The 15,781-nt window shown below is 53.1% G+C and overlaps 1 protein-coding gene across 1 annotated transcript in view; it reads left to right on the top strand.

Annotated features, from left to right (window-relative positions):
• Positions 1–6,155, top strand: part of QSOX1 (quiescin sulfhydryl oxidase 1) — a 39,304-nt gene extending 33,149 nt beyond the window's left edge. The window contains 2 exon segments of the mRNA XM_061183052.1: positions 2,935–3,114; positions 5,157–6,155. Coding sequence (XP_061039035.1) covers positions 2,935–3,114; positions 5,157–5,950 — 974 coding nt within the window. The 3' untranslated portion in view covers positions 5,951–6,155.
• The last annotated feature ends 9,626 nt before the right edge of the window (positions 6,156–15,781 follow it).

Here is a 15,781-nt window from a genome sequence, read left to right as displayed (position 1 = left end):
GGGAAGGGCGGGAGGAGGTAAGTGAGGGGGAATGATGGACAGGAGTCCCGGACAGAGGAGATGGCCTGCGCAGAGGCAGAGGGAACTGGGGGAGCTACAGGGCGTGCGGACAGCCAGCCAGCCTGTCAGCCCGGATTTACAGAGCGTCTCCAAAGAGCCGGGCCCTGCTCTAGGGGTGGGGTACAACAGTGCATGCAGCGAGACGTCCCTGCCTCAAGGGGACAGTAGTCCAGTGGCAGGAGACAGACAGTAAACACACAGATCATTTCAGGTGTGATGGTGAGTCAGTGAAGAAGACAGAGCCAGGCGGTGGGGGAGAGGGGCTGGGGAGGGGATGCTGTGTTTAGACAGGGTGTCTGGCTGGGGGAGGCTTCTCGGAGGAGGGGCCCCTGTGCTGAGACCTGGTTGGTGAGAGGGAAGCAGCGGTGGGACATCTGGGATGAGAGCCTCCCGGGCTGTCTGCTCAGGCTGCCATAACAAGGTGCTCCACACTGGGTGGCTTAAACAACAGAAACGTATCTTCTTACAGTTCTGGAGGCTGGAAGTCCATGATGAAGACGTTGGCAGGGTTGGTTCTGCTGAGGCCTCTCCTTGGTTTTGTAGATGGCCATCTTCTCCCTGGGTCTTCCCATGGTCCTCAGTGGGTGTGTTCCTGGCTGCGTCCAATTTCCTCTTCTTACAAGGACACCAGTCGTATTGGATTAGGATGTACCCCAGTGATGTCATTCTCACTTAATCATCTCTTTAAAGACGCTGTGTCCAAATACAGTCACATTCTGAAGGACTCAGGGTTAGGACTTCAACATAAGAATTTTAGAGGACACAGTTCAGCCCATAACACAGGTCAAAGACTAGTAAGTGCAGGGAACAAGTCTGGTGTGTGTGCAGCACCAAAAGGAGGCCAGTGTGGCAGAGCCTGGGAGTGGGGGAAGCAGGAGAGGAGGTGGGCACTTGGAGGTCCTGGTGAGGAAGGGAGGTAGATTTCAGTCTCTGCATTATGAGAATCTACTAGGGACCTTAAGCAGGGGAGTGATGCACACGATCGGTGCTTTAGAGCGATTACTAGGTGGAGGGTGGGCTACAGCAGGGCAAGGGGGAGGCAGAGCAGCCAATTAGGAAGTTGTGGAACTTGTCCAGGAGACGTGGTGGCCTAGACTAGAGTTGTAGGTGTGCACGTGGAAGAAGAAGTGGGCAGGTTTGGGAATATTTTAAAGGTAGAGCTGATAGGACTCAGTGATGGATTGGGTGAAGACTATGCAGGATCAAGGACTTTGGTTGGACCGTGGACTTGTCGGGCCTGAACGTCAGGTAGATGACGGTCCTATGAGCCGAGAAATGGGAAGGCTCAGGGCGGGGAGGGAGTAGATGGGGGAGGGTACACTTAGTGGTCTGTGCCTATTGGATCTCTGAATGGAGATGTAGACAGTTGAGTCTGCAGTTCTGGGGGGAGGTCCAGGATAGAGATACAAATCTTGTGGTCATTAGCATATAGACGGTAGTTAAGGACTGGAGGAGCCCATTAGTGGGTGGGCAGAGAAGAGTGCTGAGGCCTGAGCTCTGGGGCATTCAGCATCCAGACCTCTGCTAGGGAAGCAGGGGCCAACAAAGGAGACTAAGAAGGAGTGGCCAATGCAATTTCAAGAGGTCCCCCAACATAAAGAGTTTCAAGAGCGAGGACATAGCCAGCCGAGTGGGGAGGTGGGGTGAGGCGAGGACCTCGCTGGCAAGAGCTGTTTCAGTGGATTAGTGGAGAGAAAGGCCTGGTTGGGTTGGGCTGAAGAGAGAAGAGTCGGGAAGAAGTTGGAGGTAATGCGGGAGTGATTGGGGTGTGACTGGGGTCAGAGAAGGAGTTTCTTCGTTGTAGTTCTTTTTTCTTGTCGGAAGGAGCCCATACAAGGGAGAAATTGATGATGCCATAACACAAGAAAATATTCCCAGGAGTGAAATCTTGGAGGAGGCTAGAGGGGTGAGGTCTAGAGCATGAGGCAGGCGGAGGAGGCGAGGACAGCTGCAGGGCAGGTGGTGAGTGGGTGACAGGGGTGGAAGCAGGAGCTGAGGGGGCTGAGGAGGTGAGAGGCAAGGCACAGCTTGGCGTGGGCACTGACGTTGCCAGAACCGAGGGCACGGGCAGTGGCGGTAAGTGGGACAGAGAGCAGGGTGCTGAAGTCCCAGTGGATGGAGGGGTCAGACTCGGAGATGGAGCTTTTAAAGGGCTGGGGGTTTCGCAGCAGGAAGGAGAGAGAGTTTGGAAGCAACCAGCAGCAGGGAGGGTACTTCCGCCACCTCCAGCCCTGAGTGTGGAAGACAGAGGGGTTTAAGGGGGGTGGGTTTGGGGGAGCAGTGGTATCTTCAGGGAGGAGCCCATGTCAGAGCAAGAAGAGGGGTGGTATTCAGAGCCTGTGCTGTTGCCAGGCCAGAGAGCCCAGTGGGAGGAAGTGAGGGGGCTGGGGAGAAATGGAGACAAATTAGGGAGCGTTCAGGGCCAGATCGGGATGGGCTCTGGATGCAGCACGGCACGATGGGGAGCGAGTTGGAACAGGAAGCCTAAAGCAGGAGGGGCAGAGTAGGGGCCCATGGGACGGGTGATGGGCACTCTGGCCCCTGCCTTCCTCTCCAGCCACATCTCTAAGAGCCTGAGTGTCCTGACAATGCGTTTGGACTTTATCCTGAGTGTCCGTAAGTGATGAGGGCCTGGATAAGAGACAGACAGGGGAGACTGAGGTTTACGAGTTTGGGAGGAGATGGGGTCAACTCTAACATGACCCCTGGGAGGTGAAGTGGACAGGGAGACCTGGGCCCCTCACCAGGTGGGCTGGGGTGTGTGTTCCCCGTGCAGAGGCGACCACGGTGGGCCTGTGATGGGAACGGTCGTGTGGCCAGCAGGGGCAGGCAGCCGGAAGGGCCCCTGTGACTGGAGTCTCCTCTCCCCTGTAGCCAAGGCCCAGGAGGTCCTCCAGGCCATCCGGGGCTACGTTCGCTTCTTCTTTGGCTGCCGAGGCTGCGCTGGCCACTTCGAGCAGATGGCCACTGCCTCCATGCACCAGGTGGGGAATCTGAACAGCTCCGTCCTCTGGTTCTGGTCTAGCCACAACAAGGTCAACGCTCGCCTCGCAGGTAAGGAAGGGCTGCCTCCAAGGCTGGAGTCACCTGCAGAGGGAGGATGAGGCGGGGGAGCTTTGGAGTCTGGGACCAGAGGCAGGAGACGGGACCTTCATTGTCCTCTAGGTTACACCCCGTGTTTCACGGTGCTTCTCAGCACCCAGAGCCCTTTCACATGCTCTGCCAGCCCTGCTGATGTACGTCAGTATCATTAGACCTATTTTCTAGATGAGGAAACTCAGGCTTTGGCACCGTGAGACCCTGGTCTTCCGATGCCATTGCTCACTCTCTCGCCCACACCAAAGCCCCTCCCTCTGGCCTGTTGGGGTCCCTTTCCTGCCTCGCATGTCCTGCTTTCTGGCTCTTGGCCCCTTACTCAAACCAACAGAGAGGAGAGAGCTGGGCCTCTCCCTGCCCTGGGAGGGGTATAACGATAAAATGTACTTGAAGAGAAAATCCTGGTCCTTCCTAGAAAAACCAGGGACCGATTCTCACGGGGGAGGCCTTGTCTTCTGAATATACCTCATTTACAGTGTTTTCTATTCCCCGTGCACAGGAGTCAGATGGGTCCAACAGGCAAAAGCATTAAACTCCAGGGGTGACCAGAAGCTGGTGGCTGGGGAGGGAGCCACCTGTGGACGGAGCCTGGGCTTGTCTGTGGGGAGAGAGGAAGTGCGTTTGGCTGGGACAGACCTCCCAGGGGCGGGAGGTGGGGGATGAGGCCTGGGGCGGGGCCAAGGTCAAAGGAGCCCGTGGAGCAGGTGGCTGTGCAGGCGGCTGCACTTGGTCTGCGTCTCCTGGGACCTCCTGGTGGACTTCAACAGAAGACACGTGCCCCTCTCTCCTCCCACCCCGGCTTCTCTCCCTGCCCCTGCCCCGCCCCTGCCACCAAATGCTCATTTGACCCTCCAGCCTCATGACCTGCAGGCTCCTGGCTTCTCTGGGGGCCCAGCTGCTGCTGGAGGGCCAGGAGCCCATGCTTCTCCCTGAGAGGAAGGCCGAAAGGAAGGCAGTGTCCTACTCTCTCTGGGTTGGGGGGGGGGGGGTCCTTTCAGATCAACTAGTAACAATAATGAGCAGGTGCAAATGGAGTGCCCACTTTGCAAGGCCTGATCACTATTACTGCTCACTGGACCCTTGGAATCTCCATGTTGCTCCCTCCCCAAAATAATCCTTCTGATTTTTACATCACTTACTGCTGCTGCTGCTTCATTCTGACCAGCAACTTTTTTTTCCTATTAAACCCTTTAGGGGAGGTGCCTCCTCTAAGAGAGATGGGCTGATTGCCATTCCCCAGGTGACACTGGAAGAGGAACCGGTGGCAGGCCCTCGGGCTCAGCCTGGGGCTCTGCCCACAGTGCTAGCCCTGCTTGGGGTCCCAGTAGCCTGGTGGGAAGGGCAACTTCCTGACTCTCTCCTGAGTGTCCTTTTCCCCATCCAGGCCCCTAGGCCTCCCCACACCCCACCCCTTGGGGCCCACCTGAGGAAGAAATTCCACTAACTCCTACCTACCCCAGAGGGCCGCAGGGTGTAAAGGAGAATGCCTCGTAACTACCATGTGCCTTGAACTCTTGCTTTAAAAACATTTTCCCTTTGATTACAGAAAGAATGTATCTTCACTTGCATAAAACCTGGGAAATTTTAGAAAAATGCAAAGAAGATACATACTAGTGGACCAACCAAAGTCTGCAAGACAGATCGTTCTGAGTCGTCTTGCCCTTTCTCATGTCTGGTCCAAGGGTACAAACCAGCAGTGAAGTTGACAAAGAGAGACAGTGGGTTAACACGGGGAAGTGACTGGAAGGGAAGCTGTGGAGTTCTGGGGGCGGGGGAGGGTGGGAACGTCCTCTCCCAGCGAGGCACCAGTGTTGGGCTCTGCGGTGGGCCAGGCCCTGTGCTAGGTCTTTCATCTGCCCTCTCTCGTGCCCATCCTTTCCCAGGGCAGCAGTGCCCCCTTTTTGCAGATGAGGGAGCTGGCATTCTGAATGGAAGAATGCGGTCTGGGCTTCCGGGTGGCCAGTGTGTCACGGGCAGCCTGTGTGTGCTTCCCTCCCCAGGTGCCCCCAGTGAGGACCCCCAGTTCCCCAAGGTGCAGTGGCCGCCCCGTGAGCTCTGTTCCGCCTGCCACAGTGAACTCCAGGGTGCGCCCGTGTGGGACATGGACAACGCCCTCAACTTCTTGAAGACCCACTTCTCCCCGAGCAAGATCGTCCTAGACCTTCCTTCAGCAGACCTGGGCCCCCGGAGGGGTACATAGAGGATGGCAGTCCCCCCAAGGCAGGTGGAGCTGGAGCTGGCGACCAGCAGTTTTACTCTGGGCCCTGAGAAGGCTGAGATCATGGTGGGCCCAGGGACAATGTCCCCTGGAACCACCATCCCAGATGTTCCAGCAGAGGGACCTGGGGCAAGTCACCCCCAGGAGACGCAGGCTGGCCTTAGCATGGCCAGAGATGAGCCAGACCAGGAAGCTCCTGAGCACATAGCGGAGCTTCAGAGGGATAAGTTGGAGCAGCCAAAAGGGCGGCAACGCTTGAGCAGGCGAGACACAGGAGCCATGTTGTTGGCTGAATTCCTGGCTGGGAAGAACCTCCCCAGAGGCCCTTCAGAGCTGAGGCGAGTGGGCCGCAGCTCCAAGCAGCTGGCCAGCATCCCTGACGGGGAGCCAGAGGCCAGGGCCAGGCAGGGCCGGAGCCAGTGGCTGCAGGTGCTGGAAGGGAACTTCTCCCACCTGGACATCAGCCTCTGTGTGAGGCTCTCCTCCCTGTCCTTCATGGGCCTGCTGGCTGTGTACACCTACTTCTGGGCCAGGATGAGGGCCCTGAAGGGCTATTCCAGCCACCCCGCAGCCTGAACCGTCCAACTTGGGAGGGGGCAGGATAGGGAGCTGCCATCCATGGGCTCTTCCAGCCCCCTGCACCCCCCCCTCCCACCTTGTTCCTTGTCCAGGAAAACCAGTTGCTGCAGCAAACCTCCCTGGGGCTTCTGGAAAGGGATGTTCCATAGACAGGAAGACATGCACAGGGTCCAGGTTCATCTGCCAGCACAGGGGGAGGACAGCCTTGGGCATTGGGGTTGGGAGACTCCGTCCTGGGCCTCTCAGCACCGAATTCCTCTTTTTCAGCTTGTTTGAAGTCCTGCCTCATTCTTCTTGAAGCTTCAATGATTCCCGCTTGGTGTTGGCCCTAAACTGGGGCAAGTGAGGCTGCAGTTTCCAAGGTTTCCCGTCTCCAGGGGAGGGGCTCCTGGGGCTGGAGTGGACTCCTTACTACATCCTGGGACTCCGTCCATCCTGCTACAAAGAGCCCTTTGCACCAGAGAAGGAAGGACTGCCTCTGGCCCTCTGTGCCTGCCCGTCCTCCAGCCCCTCAGACCCCCCTGGCTGGGGTTTGGCTTTAGGGTGGGCTCCAGAAGCTTCTGGAAGTCATGCTGGTCTCCCAGGTGAGGTCTGTGGGAGGAGGGCCTCTGGCTGGCTCCTTCCCAAACCTTGGGTACAGGAAGGGTACAGGCTGGAATCGGTATGGTGATGGTACTGGGCTGGGGGCGGGGGGTTAGAGAGGGCTGTTGGGATCTCTATTGCCTTAGCTGTGAGAGGCTGAGTGAAGCGTTTGCTTTGAACATGCTTTGGCTTCTCCACGTTGGGCTCCACCCCTCTTGGAGCTGGGTCTTTTGTCTCTTGTTGATTTTTGTCTCCAAAATAGATGCTAATCTTTACTGTGGAGGGAGGGGAGTGTCGTCCCTCTCAAGGGTCCACCTCCCATCCTGTAGAGGTTAAAAGGGTCAGAGGGGAGGGTGACGCTGTACACATGCTTGATCCCCACTCTGCCCACGGTCGAGGAGGCTCTGGAATAAATTATTTTTAAGGCAAGCGCCGGTGTGTTCCTTAACTTGCTACTAGTGTCCGGGTCTGGGTAGAATGTGCAAAACCCAGCCTGACCTGGGATGCAGCCAGCTCCCGGGGGGTCAGAGCGCCCTTGTCATAGCCCCCCTCTCCTGGATGGGGCCCTCCCCCCCGTCCACAGAGCTCTCTGTGCCCCGAGGCCCTCAGTCCCGCCGCCTCCTCCTGCTCCGGTGCTCTCAGTTCTGCTCCGGGAACCTTGGCCTGCGCCTGCCTGACCCCTCCTCAGGCAGGCGGCCTGCATCTCCAGCTCTCCCTGGAGGAAGGAGAGAGGGCTTGTTTGCAGGAGCCAGCCTGGGCTGCCTGCTCAGCAGGGAGGAGTCAGCCAGATTGGAGAGCCTGCCCCTAATCCGGCCTGCTGGGTTTTACGAGGATCAGAGCAGCTGATAATGAACCTCATTAAGGGGGAGCAGGAGCCTCAATCCGATTTGGGGTTTTCTCTTGGACATCTTCGCTCTGCTCAGATGGCCTCGGCCCTGGGTGGAGCAGGTGGGGTGCCAAGCACACTCCCTCTGCTAGGGCAGCTGGGTGGGGAGGGTGGAGGCGGGCAGGCAGGTCGAGCCCCCGCTTCCCTGCTTGTGTTAGCCCTATGTCACCTCTTTAGCTGCCTGGCGGCTCGGGTGGATTGCAGCCCGGAGCCTCTCTGCAGGCCTCTCGTCTGTCCACGAGGTTCCTCTCTGTGTCCCTGCTCTAGTCACCCACCTGCCCCTTCATCCTCCAAGGCGGGCTCGGCTCATCTCCCCCGCCCCGCCCCACGGGGCCCTGGCTGACAGGCTGACAGGCCCACCAGAGGGTGAAAGAGGCTCCCGGGGCCAGTGCCCACTGGGCCAAGACCGCTTGAGTACGCCCGCTCCCTCACCCCCTGGTACCTGACACGATGCCAAGAGCAGAGGATTTCTACCAGCCAGCCCTTATGGCTCCAGTGACCGTATTTTCTAAAACCAGGCTCGGGTGTTCAGAATTAGGACGAGGCTGGAAAGGCTGATGGAGCAACCCCAGCTCCACGGTGACTGCCCGCAGTGCCCGAGGCAGGAGGCAGGGCCTTACATGGGGCCACCAGGACCCTGGTGGTGGCTCTGGGTCCCCTTCGTCACCGCGGCCTCTGGCAGGCAGCCGAGCATCTTTTCACCCCGTCCCAGCCCCTCTGATTGATAAACAGGGGTGGGCCTCCTCCTTAGCAGGACTGCTGCCTTTCACCTTGATTTCCCCAGGGCTCTTAGAAGCATCGATAAACCCGCTTCGCCCACCAGCTGGTCCCCTCCCCCACCCGGGCTGCCAGCCTGGGAGCTGGGGCTTCTGTGGTTTGAACGCAGCCTGCCTGTCATTCTAGGTTGTTCTCTGCACCTTAGGAGAGCTCCCATGCAGGAGAGGGTCCTCAGAGGAGCCCTGCAAAGCAAAGGGCCCTTGTTCTGGGGCCCAACAGAGAAATTCACCTCTGCCTGGGATGTTACATACTGAGTTCAGGGATGATTTCCGGGAGGAGGAGGGAGCTGGGCTGGGTTTTGAAGGATGAGTGGGTGTTAGCAAGGAGAGCGAGGAGGAAGAGGCGTCACAGGCAGAGGAGAGAGCACACGCCAAGTCCAACACAAGAAATTCTAAGCAAAAAGCTTCAAACAAAATTTAAGGATTTTTTTTTTTCCAATGCTGCACTGGGCTAGAAGCTGGGGATAAACAGAGGAAAGAGACGTGCTGTTCTGGAGCTTATGCTCTAGAGGAAAAGACAGACAAGTGAGGAAAAAGTGACGGACTGTGGGAAGTGCTCTGAAGGATAAAGAACGGCAGGGGGATGGGGAAGTTTCTCTGAAGCCTGAAGGAAGGAAAGCCAAGAAGGGGTTCCATGGGCGGGGGTGGAGGGACCACAAGCCTGAAGGGCTGCTTCATTCAGAAGCCACCCCTGGGCTTTGGAGGGCCCAGAGCGGGGGCCCAACTCTCTCTTGGCCCCTCCACGGTAGCCTTGGCACAGGATGGGGTTGGGGGAGCCTCCGCGACTCTGCTCGTTGCAGAGGCGGGGTCTCCTCCCCAAGCCTTGGTCTCTGCCCCGGAGAAGAGCACCCCTGCGAGTGGGGCGTGATGGCCTTCAAGAGGGTCACCGGAGTGCACAGGGCTGATGTCTCAGCCTTCCTGCTTACCCCCTCTGCCCCTTCCCTCTAGGTGTCACCTGTGCCTGGGGGGTTAGGGGGTGCTGTGTAAGTCACAGGGCAAAGGTGGAGGCACCCCTGCCAAAAGGAGGGGTAAAGCTAAGGGGGACAGCCCATGGGAGCGTAGGCCTTGGGCATGTAGAGGAAGACTCAAGGAGCATCTATTTAGATTCTAGGGTGAGATCTACCTGGCAGGGCTGGCAAGTTTCCAGGTGCTTCTTTGGCAAGACTTGCTCATCTCTACACTGGGAGAGCAAAAGGCCTCTCCCTACCTAGGGCGGCTGGGCTCCCCCAGAGGAAAGTGGGCCTCAGTGCTGCCTGTTAACCTCCTTCCTCCACCACCGTGATGGCACGTCCTGCCCTCACCACTGTCTTCCTGGAATCCTCTGCCACGGCAGAATTGCAGCTTGTGGTTGGAAGGGACCAAAACCTTTGTCTAGGTTGAATCTGCTCTACCGTGTCCCTAACAAGTTCTCAACCCTCAGCGCTTCTGATGGTCACAGAGTTCAGCAAATAATGTTAAGAATATTGATCATTTGATAAAAACGCAGCTAAGATCGCATTTTTACACCATACACCAGAATAAATCCCAGTGATGCAAAAACTAAGGCATAGGAAAATATAGCTGAATACTGTGTTTTAAGCACAAAAACAATGGAAAAGGTAACTAAGGTGAGAGTTTGAACTACTTGATAACACCAATTTTTAAAAATAAGTTAAAAATAAAATCAAGCTACCTATTAAAAGAACTGGGAAATATATGCGATAAATATTACAAAAGAGGCACTTCCAACTGGTGGTCCAGTGGTAAAGAATCCGCCTTCCAATGCAGAGGACGCGGGTTCGATCCCTGGTCAGGGAACGATGATCCCACATGCCGCGGGGCAACTAAGCCCACGCGCCAGAACTACTGAGCCCACGTGCCGTGGAGCCCATGCACCCTGGAGCCCACACGCCACAACTAGAGAGAGAAAACCTGCACGCCACAACTAGAGAGAAGCCCGAGCGCTGCAATGAAGAGACCGCGAGCCACAACGAAAGATCCTGCATGCTGCAACTAAGACCTGACACAGCCAAAAAATAAATTAAAAAAAAAATTACAAAGGAATATGTCCATTATGAAATATACCATCTTCAGAAAGAGAGCAATTTGCAAGTATTGACATAAGAAGTCCAAGGATACATTTCTGTTAACATAAATATTACTATTTTTACTATCTTTATTAATAAATGTACATATTTAACACTGTAATTATTGAATGTAATTTAATGTAAATGTAAAATTATTAAATAATATATCCATATATATTAATAATGTAATTTATAGCATTGTTATATATATATATATATGTTAATGTTTGGCTAGAAAAAGTCTGGAAGAATATACCCAAACTATGACCAGTGCAGTTATATCTAGAAAGTGAGGTTGGGTGGACTTAAAACAGGGCCCGGACTAGAGTGAGCAAGGGAGGTATGTAGGGTGCAAAATTTAAGGAGACGCTTATCTTCAGGGTCCCACTATTACAGGTCAGCCCCTGAGAGTGAGTGCCTGCTTAAATTTGGTGCCAACGTGCCTCCATAGCCTCACCCTCATCCTGGCTCTGACTTAAATACTTAAGTATGTTTTTGTATTTTTGCAATAAACATTTTTGAAACAAAAAAAAATAAGAAAAATAAATAGAATTAAAGGATCTTACAGGTCTATTGTAAATAAGAAAAGCACTAAAGCCCTATTAAAAATGATGAACCAAAGTATTAAAACCAGAAGAGAGATGCCACTTTTGTCTATCGGGTTGGCAAAAATGGAAGGAAAAAAAAAAAAAGATAGTGGTAGCTAGAGTGAGAGGAAATGAGATGCATCAGTTATCTGTTGCTGTGTAACAAACCACTCCAAAGCTTAGCAGTTTGAAACAACAACAGTTGTTCATTTTGATCACGAATCTGCACCTTGAACAGAGTTTAGCCTAAAATGGCTCATCTCTGCTCCATGCAGTATATCTGAGTGTGGTCCATCTGGCAAGTTGATGCTGGCTGTCACCTGGAAGCTCAGCTATGCAGTGGGCAGGAGGCCTCAGTTCCTCTCCACGCGGGCCTCTCCATGGGCTGCTTGGGCTTCCTCACAGCATGGTAGCTGATCTCCAAGAGCAAACATCTAAAGAGAACAAGGTGGAAGTGCATGGCATTTTTATGTGCTAGCCTCAAAAGTCAAATAGCATTACTTTTGCCATTCTTCACTAGTTGGGGTAGATTTAAAGGCTCACCCAGGATGCAGATACAACGGGCTTCCCAAGTTCAAGAAGAGGAGTCCCAGGCTCCACCTTTTGATGGGGCAGTGATAAAAAGTTCTGGAAAACTATATAAGATGGAAGAGATTGTTGAGGTAACCTTCGAACAATCTGCCACAGAGCACTCTCAAACACTGCTAGTGGTAGTATAAACTGATACAAATTTGGGGATATATGTAATGTTTAATGTAATGTAACTGGTAATAAGTTTTAAAAGCTTTAAGAAAATATATAACCTTTGATCCAACAATACTATTTTTGGAATTTATCCTAGGGAAGGAATTGAGGATATTTACTAAGATTTGCTACATGATGAATATTTATAATACCAAAATAAGATTGACCTAAAGTCCAAAATAGGAGATTGATTAAATTCTGGTACATCATTACAGTGGAATACAATACAGCCAACAGAAATGATTTGAATGTGTATTTTTTAACCTGAAAATATTTCCACATCATATTGGTAAGTGAAAATATGAAGTTGCAGAAATAGTATGATCTTGTTTTTGAAAACAGAAAACACGCATATACTTATGGATACTGGATATAGGAGCGAAAACCTGGGATATATACACCAAAAATGTTAACAGTGGTTAATAGTCAGTGGTGGAGTTATGGGTGTTTGGTTTTCTTTTTATTTATCTGTATTTTCTTATTTTTATTAAATAAATATATATTACTTGTACAATTGAAAACACTTTTAACAGGCCAAGAATATGAACTGTCAATTCATAAAAGAAGAAATACAAAGATCAATAAATATATGAAACAATATCTTTCAATAATCAAGGAAGTGAAAGATTAATAAAATATCTTTTTCTATACATCATGCAACAATAAAATCTGATGCTGGCAAGGTGATAATGTAAGTTGGCAGAATATTTCTGAAAAAAAATCAATCTTAAATATGTTTATACTCTTTGATTCAGTAATTTAACTGCTCAAAATCTATCCTAAGGAAGTAATCAGAGATACTGACCAAAACCTGGAAACACCTACATGTCCACCATCAGAAGACCTGCCCCCACGGAGTGCAATGCCCACAGGGCAACTGGGTCCCCCCTTCCCAGGGCCATAGTTCCCACCTCTTCCTTTTGCATTCCCGATTTGGAGGCCAAGGGACAGTTACCTTTATCATCACATTTGCCCTGTTGATTTAGAAGAGGGAAATATTTCCAAGCACTCATATCTCTTAACTACATGAGTCATGTTTTAAGAAAAATGAAGAAAGCGTTATCTGTGTGAAGAATATTCCTATATATTTGATACTCAGGCAGAGCATATCTGTCTAAGAATGGAGCTAGCTTACTTCATTCCTTACCTCAGCTGCCTGCCCCTTGGGCATATGAGTTGTGATCTGATTTTAGACTCAGCTGAGACCTCACTCCTTCGGGAAAGCCCTCTGAGCCCCTTAAGCCTGAGTCAGGTGCGCCAACCCCGTGAGAGCACTTACCACCCGGCAACGAGGTCCCCTGGCTGTGGCCTCCTCCCCCAGCTCCCCTGAGCTCCACGAGGACAGGGACAGTTTTCCGCTCTTCCACTGCAGCGCCAGGACTTAACACGGGGCCTGGCACATCAGAGGTGGCCAGCGGATGTCTTTTGAATAAATGGGCACACATCCTAGGATCTGCATCTCTCAAAGCATGTTGTTCCTTTTTGTACCCCTTTCAGTGCCGCTCAGTGAGTGCTCTGAGCATCAAAGGTGCTTAATGATGTTAGGATGAGGGAATAACAAATTATTAAGCATTTAAGAAATTATTGGGACTTCCCTGGCGGTCCAGTGGTTAAAACTCCATGCTTCCACTGCAAGGGGTGCAGGTTCGATCCCTGGTCGGGGAACTAAGATCCCACATGCCGCATGGTGTGGCCAAAAAAAAAAAAGAATTTAAGAAATTATTAAGTGGTATCATTATTATCACCACTGTAGATAAACGATATTTTAGAGTCAAGAGACCTGGGTCCAAATCCTGCTGCTGCTCCTTACCAGCCACATAACCTTGGCAAGTGTTCTCTGAGCCTGAGTTTCTTCATCTGTAAAGAAGCTAGCACGGGGCTAAAGGTGTGTGTGCCAGGGCCCAGCACATCACAGGAGTTCAGAGAGTCCCATTATCGATAGCTTCGGCCTTCCCTCCTAATCACAGCGGGCCAGGGATCGGGAAGGGCGGTGGACTCCAGAGACCCAAGCAACAAGGGGCAGACAGACGGCCAAGACCCCTGGCCGCTCGAGGTGCCGAGGCGCCAGGCCCTGGGTGCTGGAACTGGCCTGGAGGCCCGGCCACTCCCTGCGGCTGTGCAGCAGCAGAGACGGGGCCCTGCTCCACACAGCGGCTCAGGACAGTTCCTCAAAGGCGAGAAACACTATGTTTTCAAAGTCTTCTCTCTGAGGCCAGTTTCGTTCATGGCCAGCCACAGGTCAGACCACGGGCACCAGCCTGAAACGTGTGTGGTAAAATGGGCAAATTACCCTGATGAGTTCCAATTTTCACTCTCCAGGAGCAATTCCCCACAGGCCTGTTCCGGAGCTGCAAGTGTGAAATGCAGCCTTCATGGTGGATTACCGGCCTAAAGGAAGCTGTCATCTCCAGGCCTCGGGGAGAGAGTGGGGCTAATTCTGCTCCTTCCTGGGAGAATTCCTTGCTGTGTCCAGCTCCTGGCCTGAGCAACCCTTGCTGTCACCACTGCCCTGTTTCTGTGACTAAAAAGACTGAATCCACACTGTGTGTGTGTTTTGGGGACAAGGGAGGACTTGCCACGGCAGGCCACGCACGCTGCAGACTGGGGAGCAGTCTCCTGCAGAGGGGCCGCTCCTCACGCCTTATCTCCCTTCTCGGGGAAAGTTTTGGGTGGGCTTCTCCTGAGGGGCAGTAACAATCAGAGCAGATAGGTGTATGGTGCCCTGTCCTCAAGGAGCGTGAGTTCCATTATAGTTGAGCCACAGAATGGCTGAGGTGATGAGGAGCCCTGAGCAGTCAGTCACCTCCTCTTCAGGAGGGGAGGTGGCGGCAGGCACACAAGAGCAGCAGGTGTTCCCTGGGGAGTTAGCCTGAGGGGCAGGGCTGGGGGGAAGCACCAAGAGTGAGTGGGAGGGACGTGGCTTAAGCAGGGGTCTGAAGGAGCAGCCTGGAAGTCGGGACTTGATCTGCAGGGGCTGGTGGGGTGTTTCAGCAGGAGAGGGCACAGTCTCAGGTATTTTTTTTTTAATTAATTAATTTATTTATTTATTTATTTTTGGCTGTGTTGGGTCTTCGTTTCTGTGCGAGGGCTTTTCTCTAGTTGTGGCAAGCGGGGGCCACTCTTCATCGCGGTGCGCAGGCCTCGCACTATCGCGGCCTCTCTTGTTGCGGAGCACGGGCTCCAGACACGCAGGCTCAGTAGTTGTGGCTCACGGGCTTAGTTGCTCCGCGGCATGTGGGATCTTCCCAGACCAGGGATCGAACCCGTGTCCCCTGCATTGGCAGGCAGATTCTCAACCACTGCGCCACGAGGGAAACCCAGTCTCAGCTATTTTTTAGCAAGATGTCCCTGGTGTGAAAGGTGCAGGCCTGAGGTCCAAGTTCTCCTCAGCCAGTAACATGTAACACCTTGGTGCGGTTGCCCAGCTGTGCTCTGATGCTTGCCCGCCTCTCCAGCTGCCTCTCTGGCCGTACCCACAGGTACCCTCCCCACCCCAGGCTGAACAGTAGGACTTGTGGGCCCCCTAAGTCTCAGGATCTCTCACTCCATGGGCCTCATATGTGCTCTTCTCCCCACCAGAAATCCTTCCCCACCAAGCTTCTGGGATCCTAGGTCACCTCCTCTGAGAAGCCTTCCCTGGCCCTCCTTATACACCCTGCCGCCAACCCCACAGTCAGGCTCTTCCTCCCCTCCCCTCTGCAGGCCACGCTAAGCACCCTCCTTTTCCTCTCTTGTTGCTCCCTGCATTATTGAAGGTGTGTGCTGACCACATAGCCTCCCCCGTCAGACTGTGAACTCTGGGAAGGCAGGGACTGCATCCTGTCCATCCCTGTATCTCCTTGTTTGTCACTCTCGCTGCTCAACGAGTGGTTGATGAATGAATGTGTGACCTCCACACGCACTGGTAAGTAAAACACTTCCTGACTTTGCTAAGACTCATCTCCTCTCTATCCCAGGCCAGTTCGGCTCTCTCTTCCCCGGCTGCACTCAGTACCCTAGGGAGAGCAGAGATGCCAAAAAGTGTTTTTTTTTTAAAAAAAAATTTAGGTTCTCAGAAGCACCATAAGATTTGTCCATTGATAAACCCTTTTTGGCAAGCTTTTGGCACATGGTCTCTCTGGCAGAGCAGTTGAACATCTTATATACACAGGGCCCCCAAACCCCCCAAGTGCCATGCCTTCCTAAAG

The sequence above is a fragment of the Eubalaena glacialis genome, chromosome 3 (genome assembly GCF_028564815.1).
Source record: "Eubalaena glacialis isolate mEubGla1 chromosome 3, mEubGla1.1.hap2.+ XY, whole genome shotgun sequence".
Taxonomy (NCBI): Eukaryota; Metazoa; Chordata; class Mammalia; order Artiodactyla; family Balaenidae; genus Eubalaena; species Eubalaena glacialis.
The sequence above is the reverse complement of the archived record's forward strand: the minus strand, read 5'-3'. Positions and strand labels throughout refer to the sequence as shown.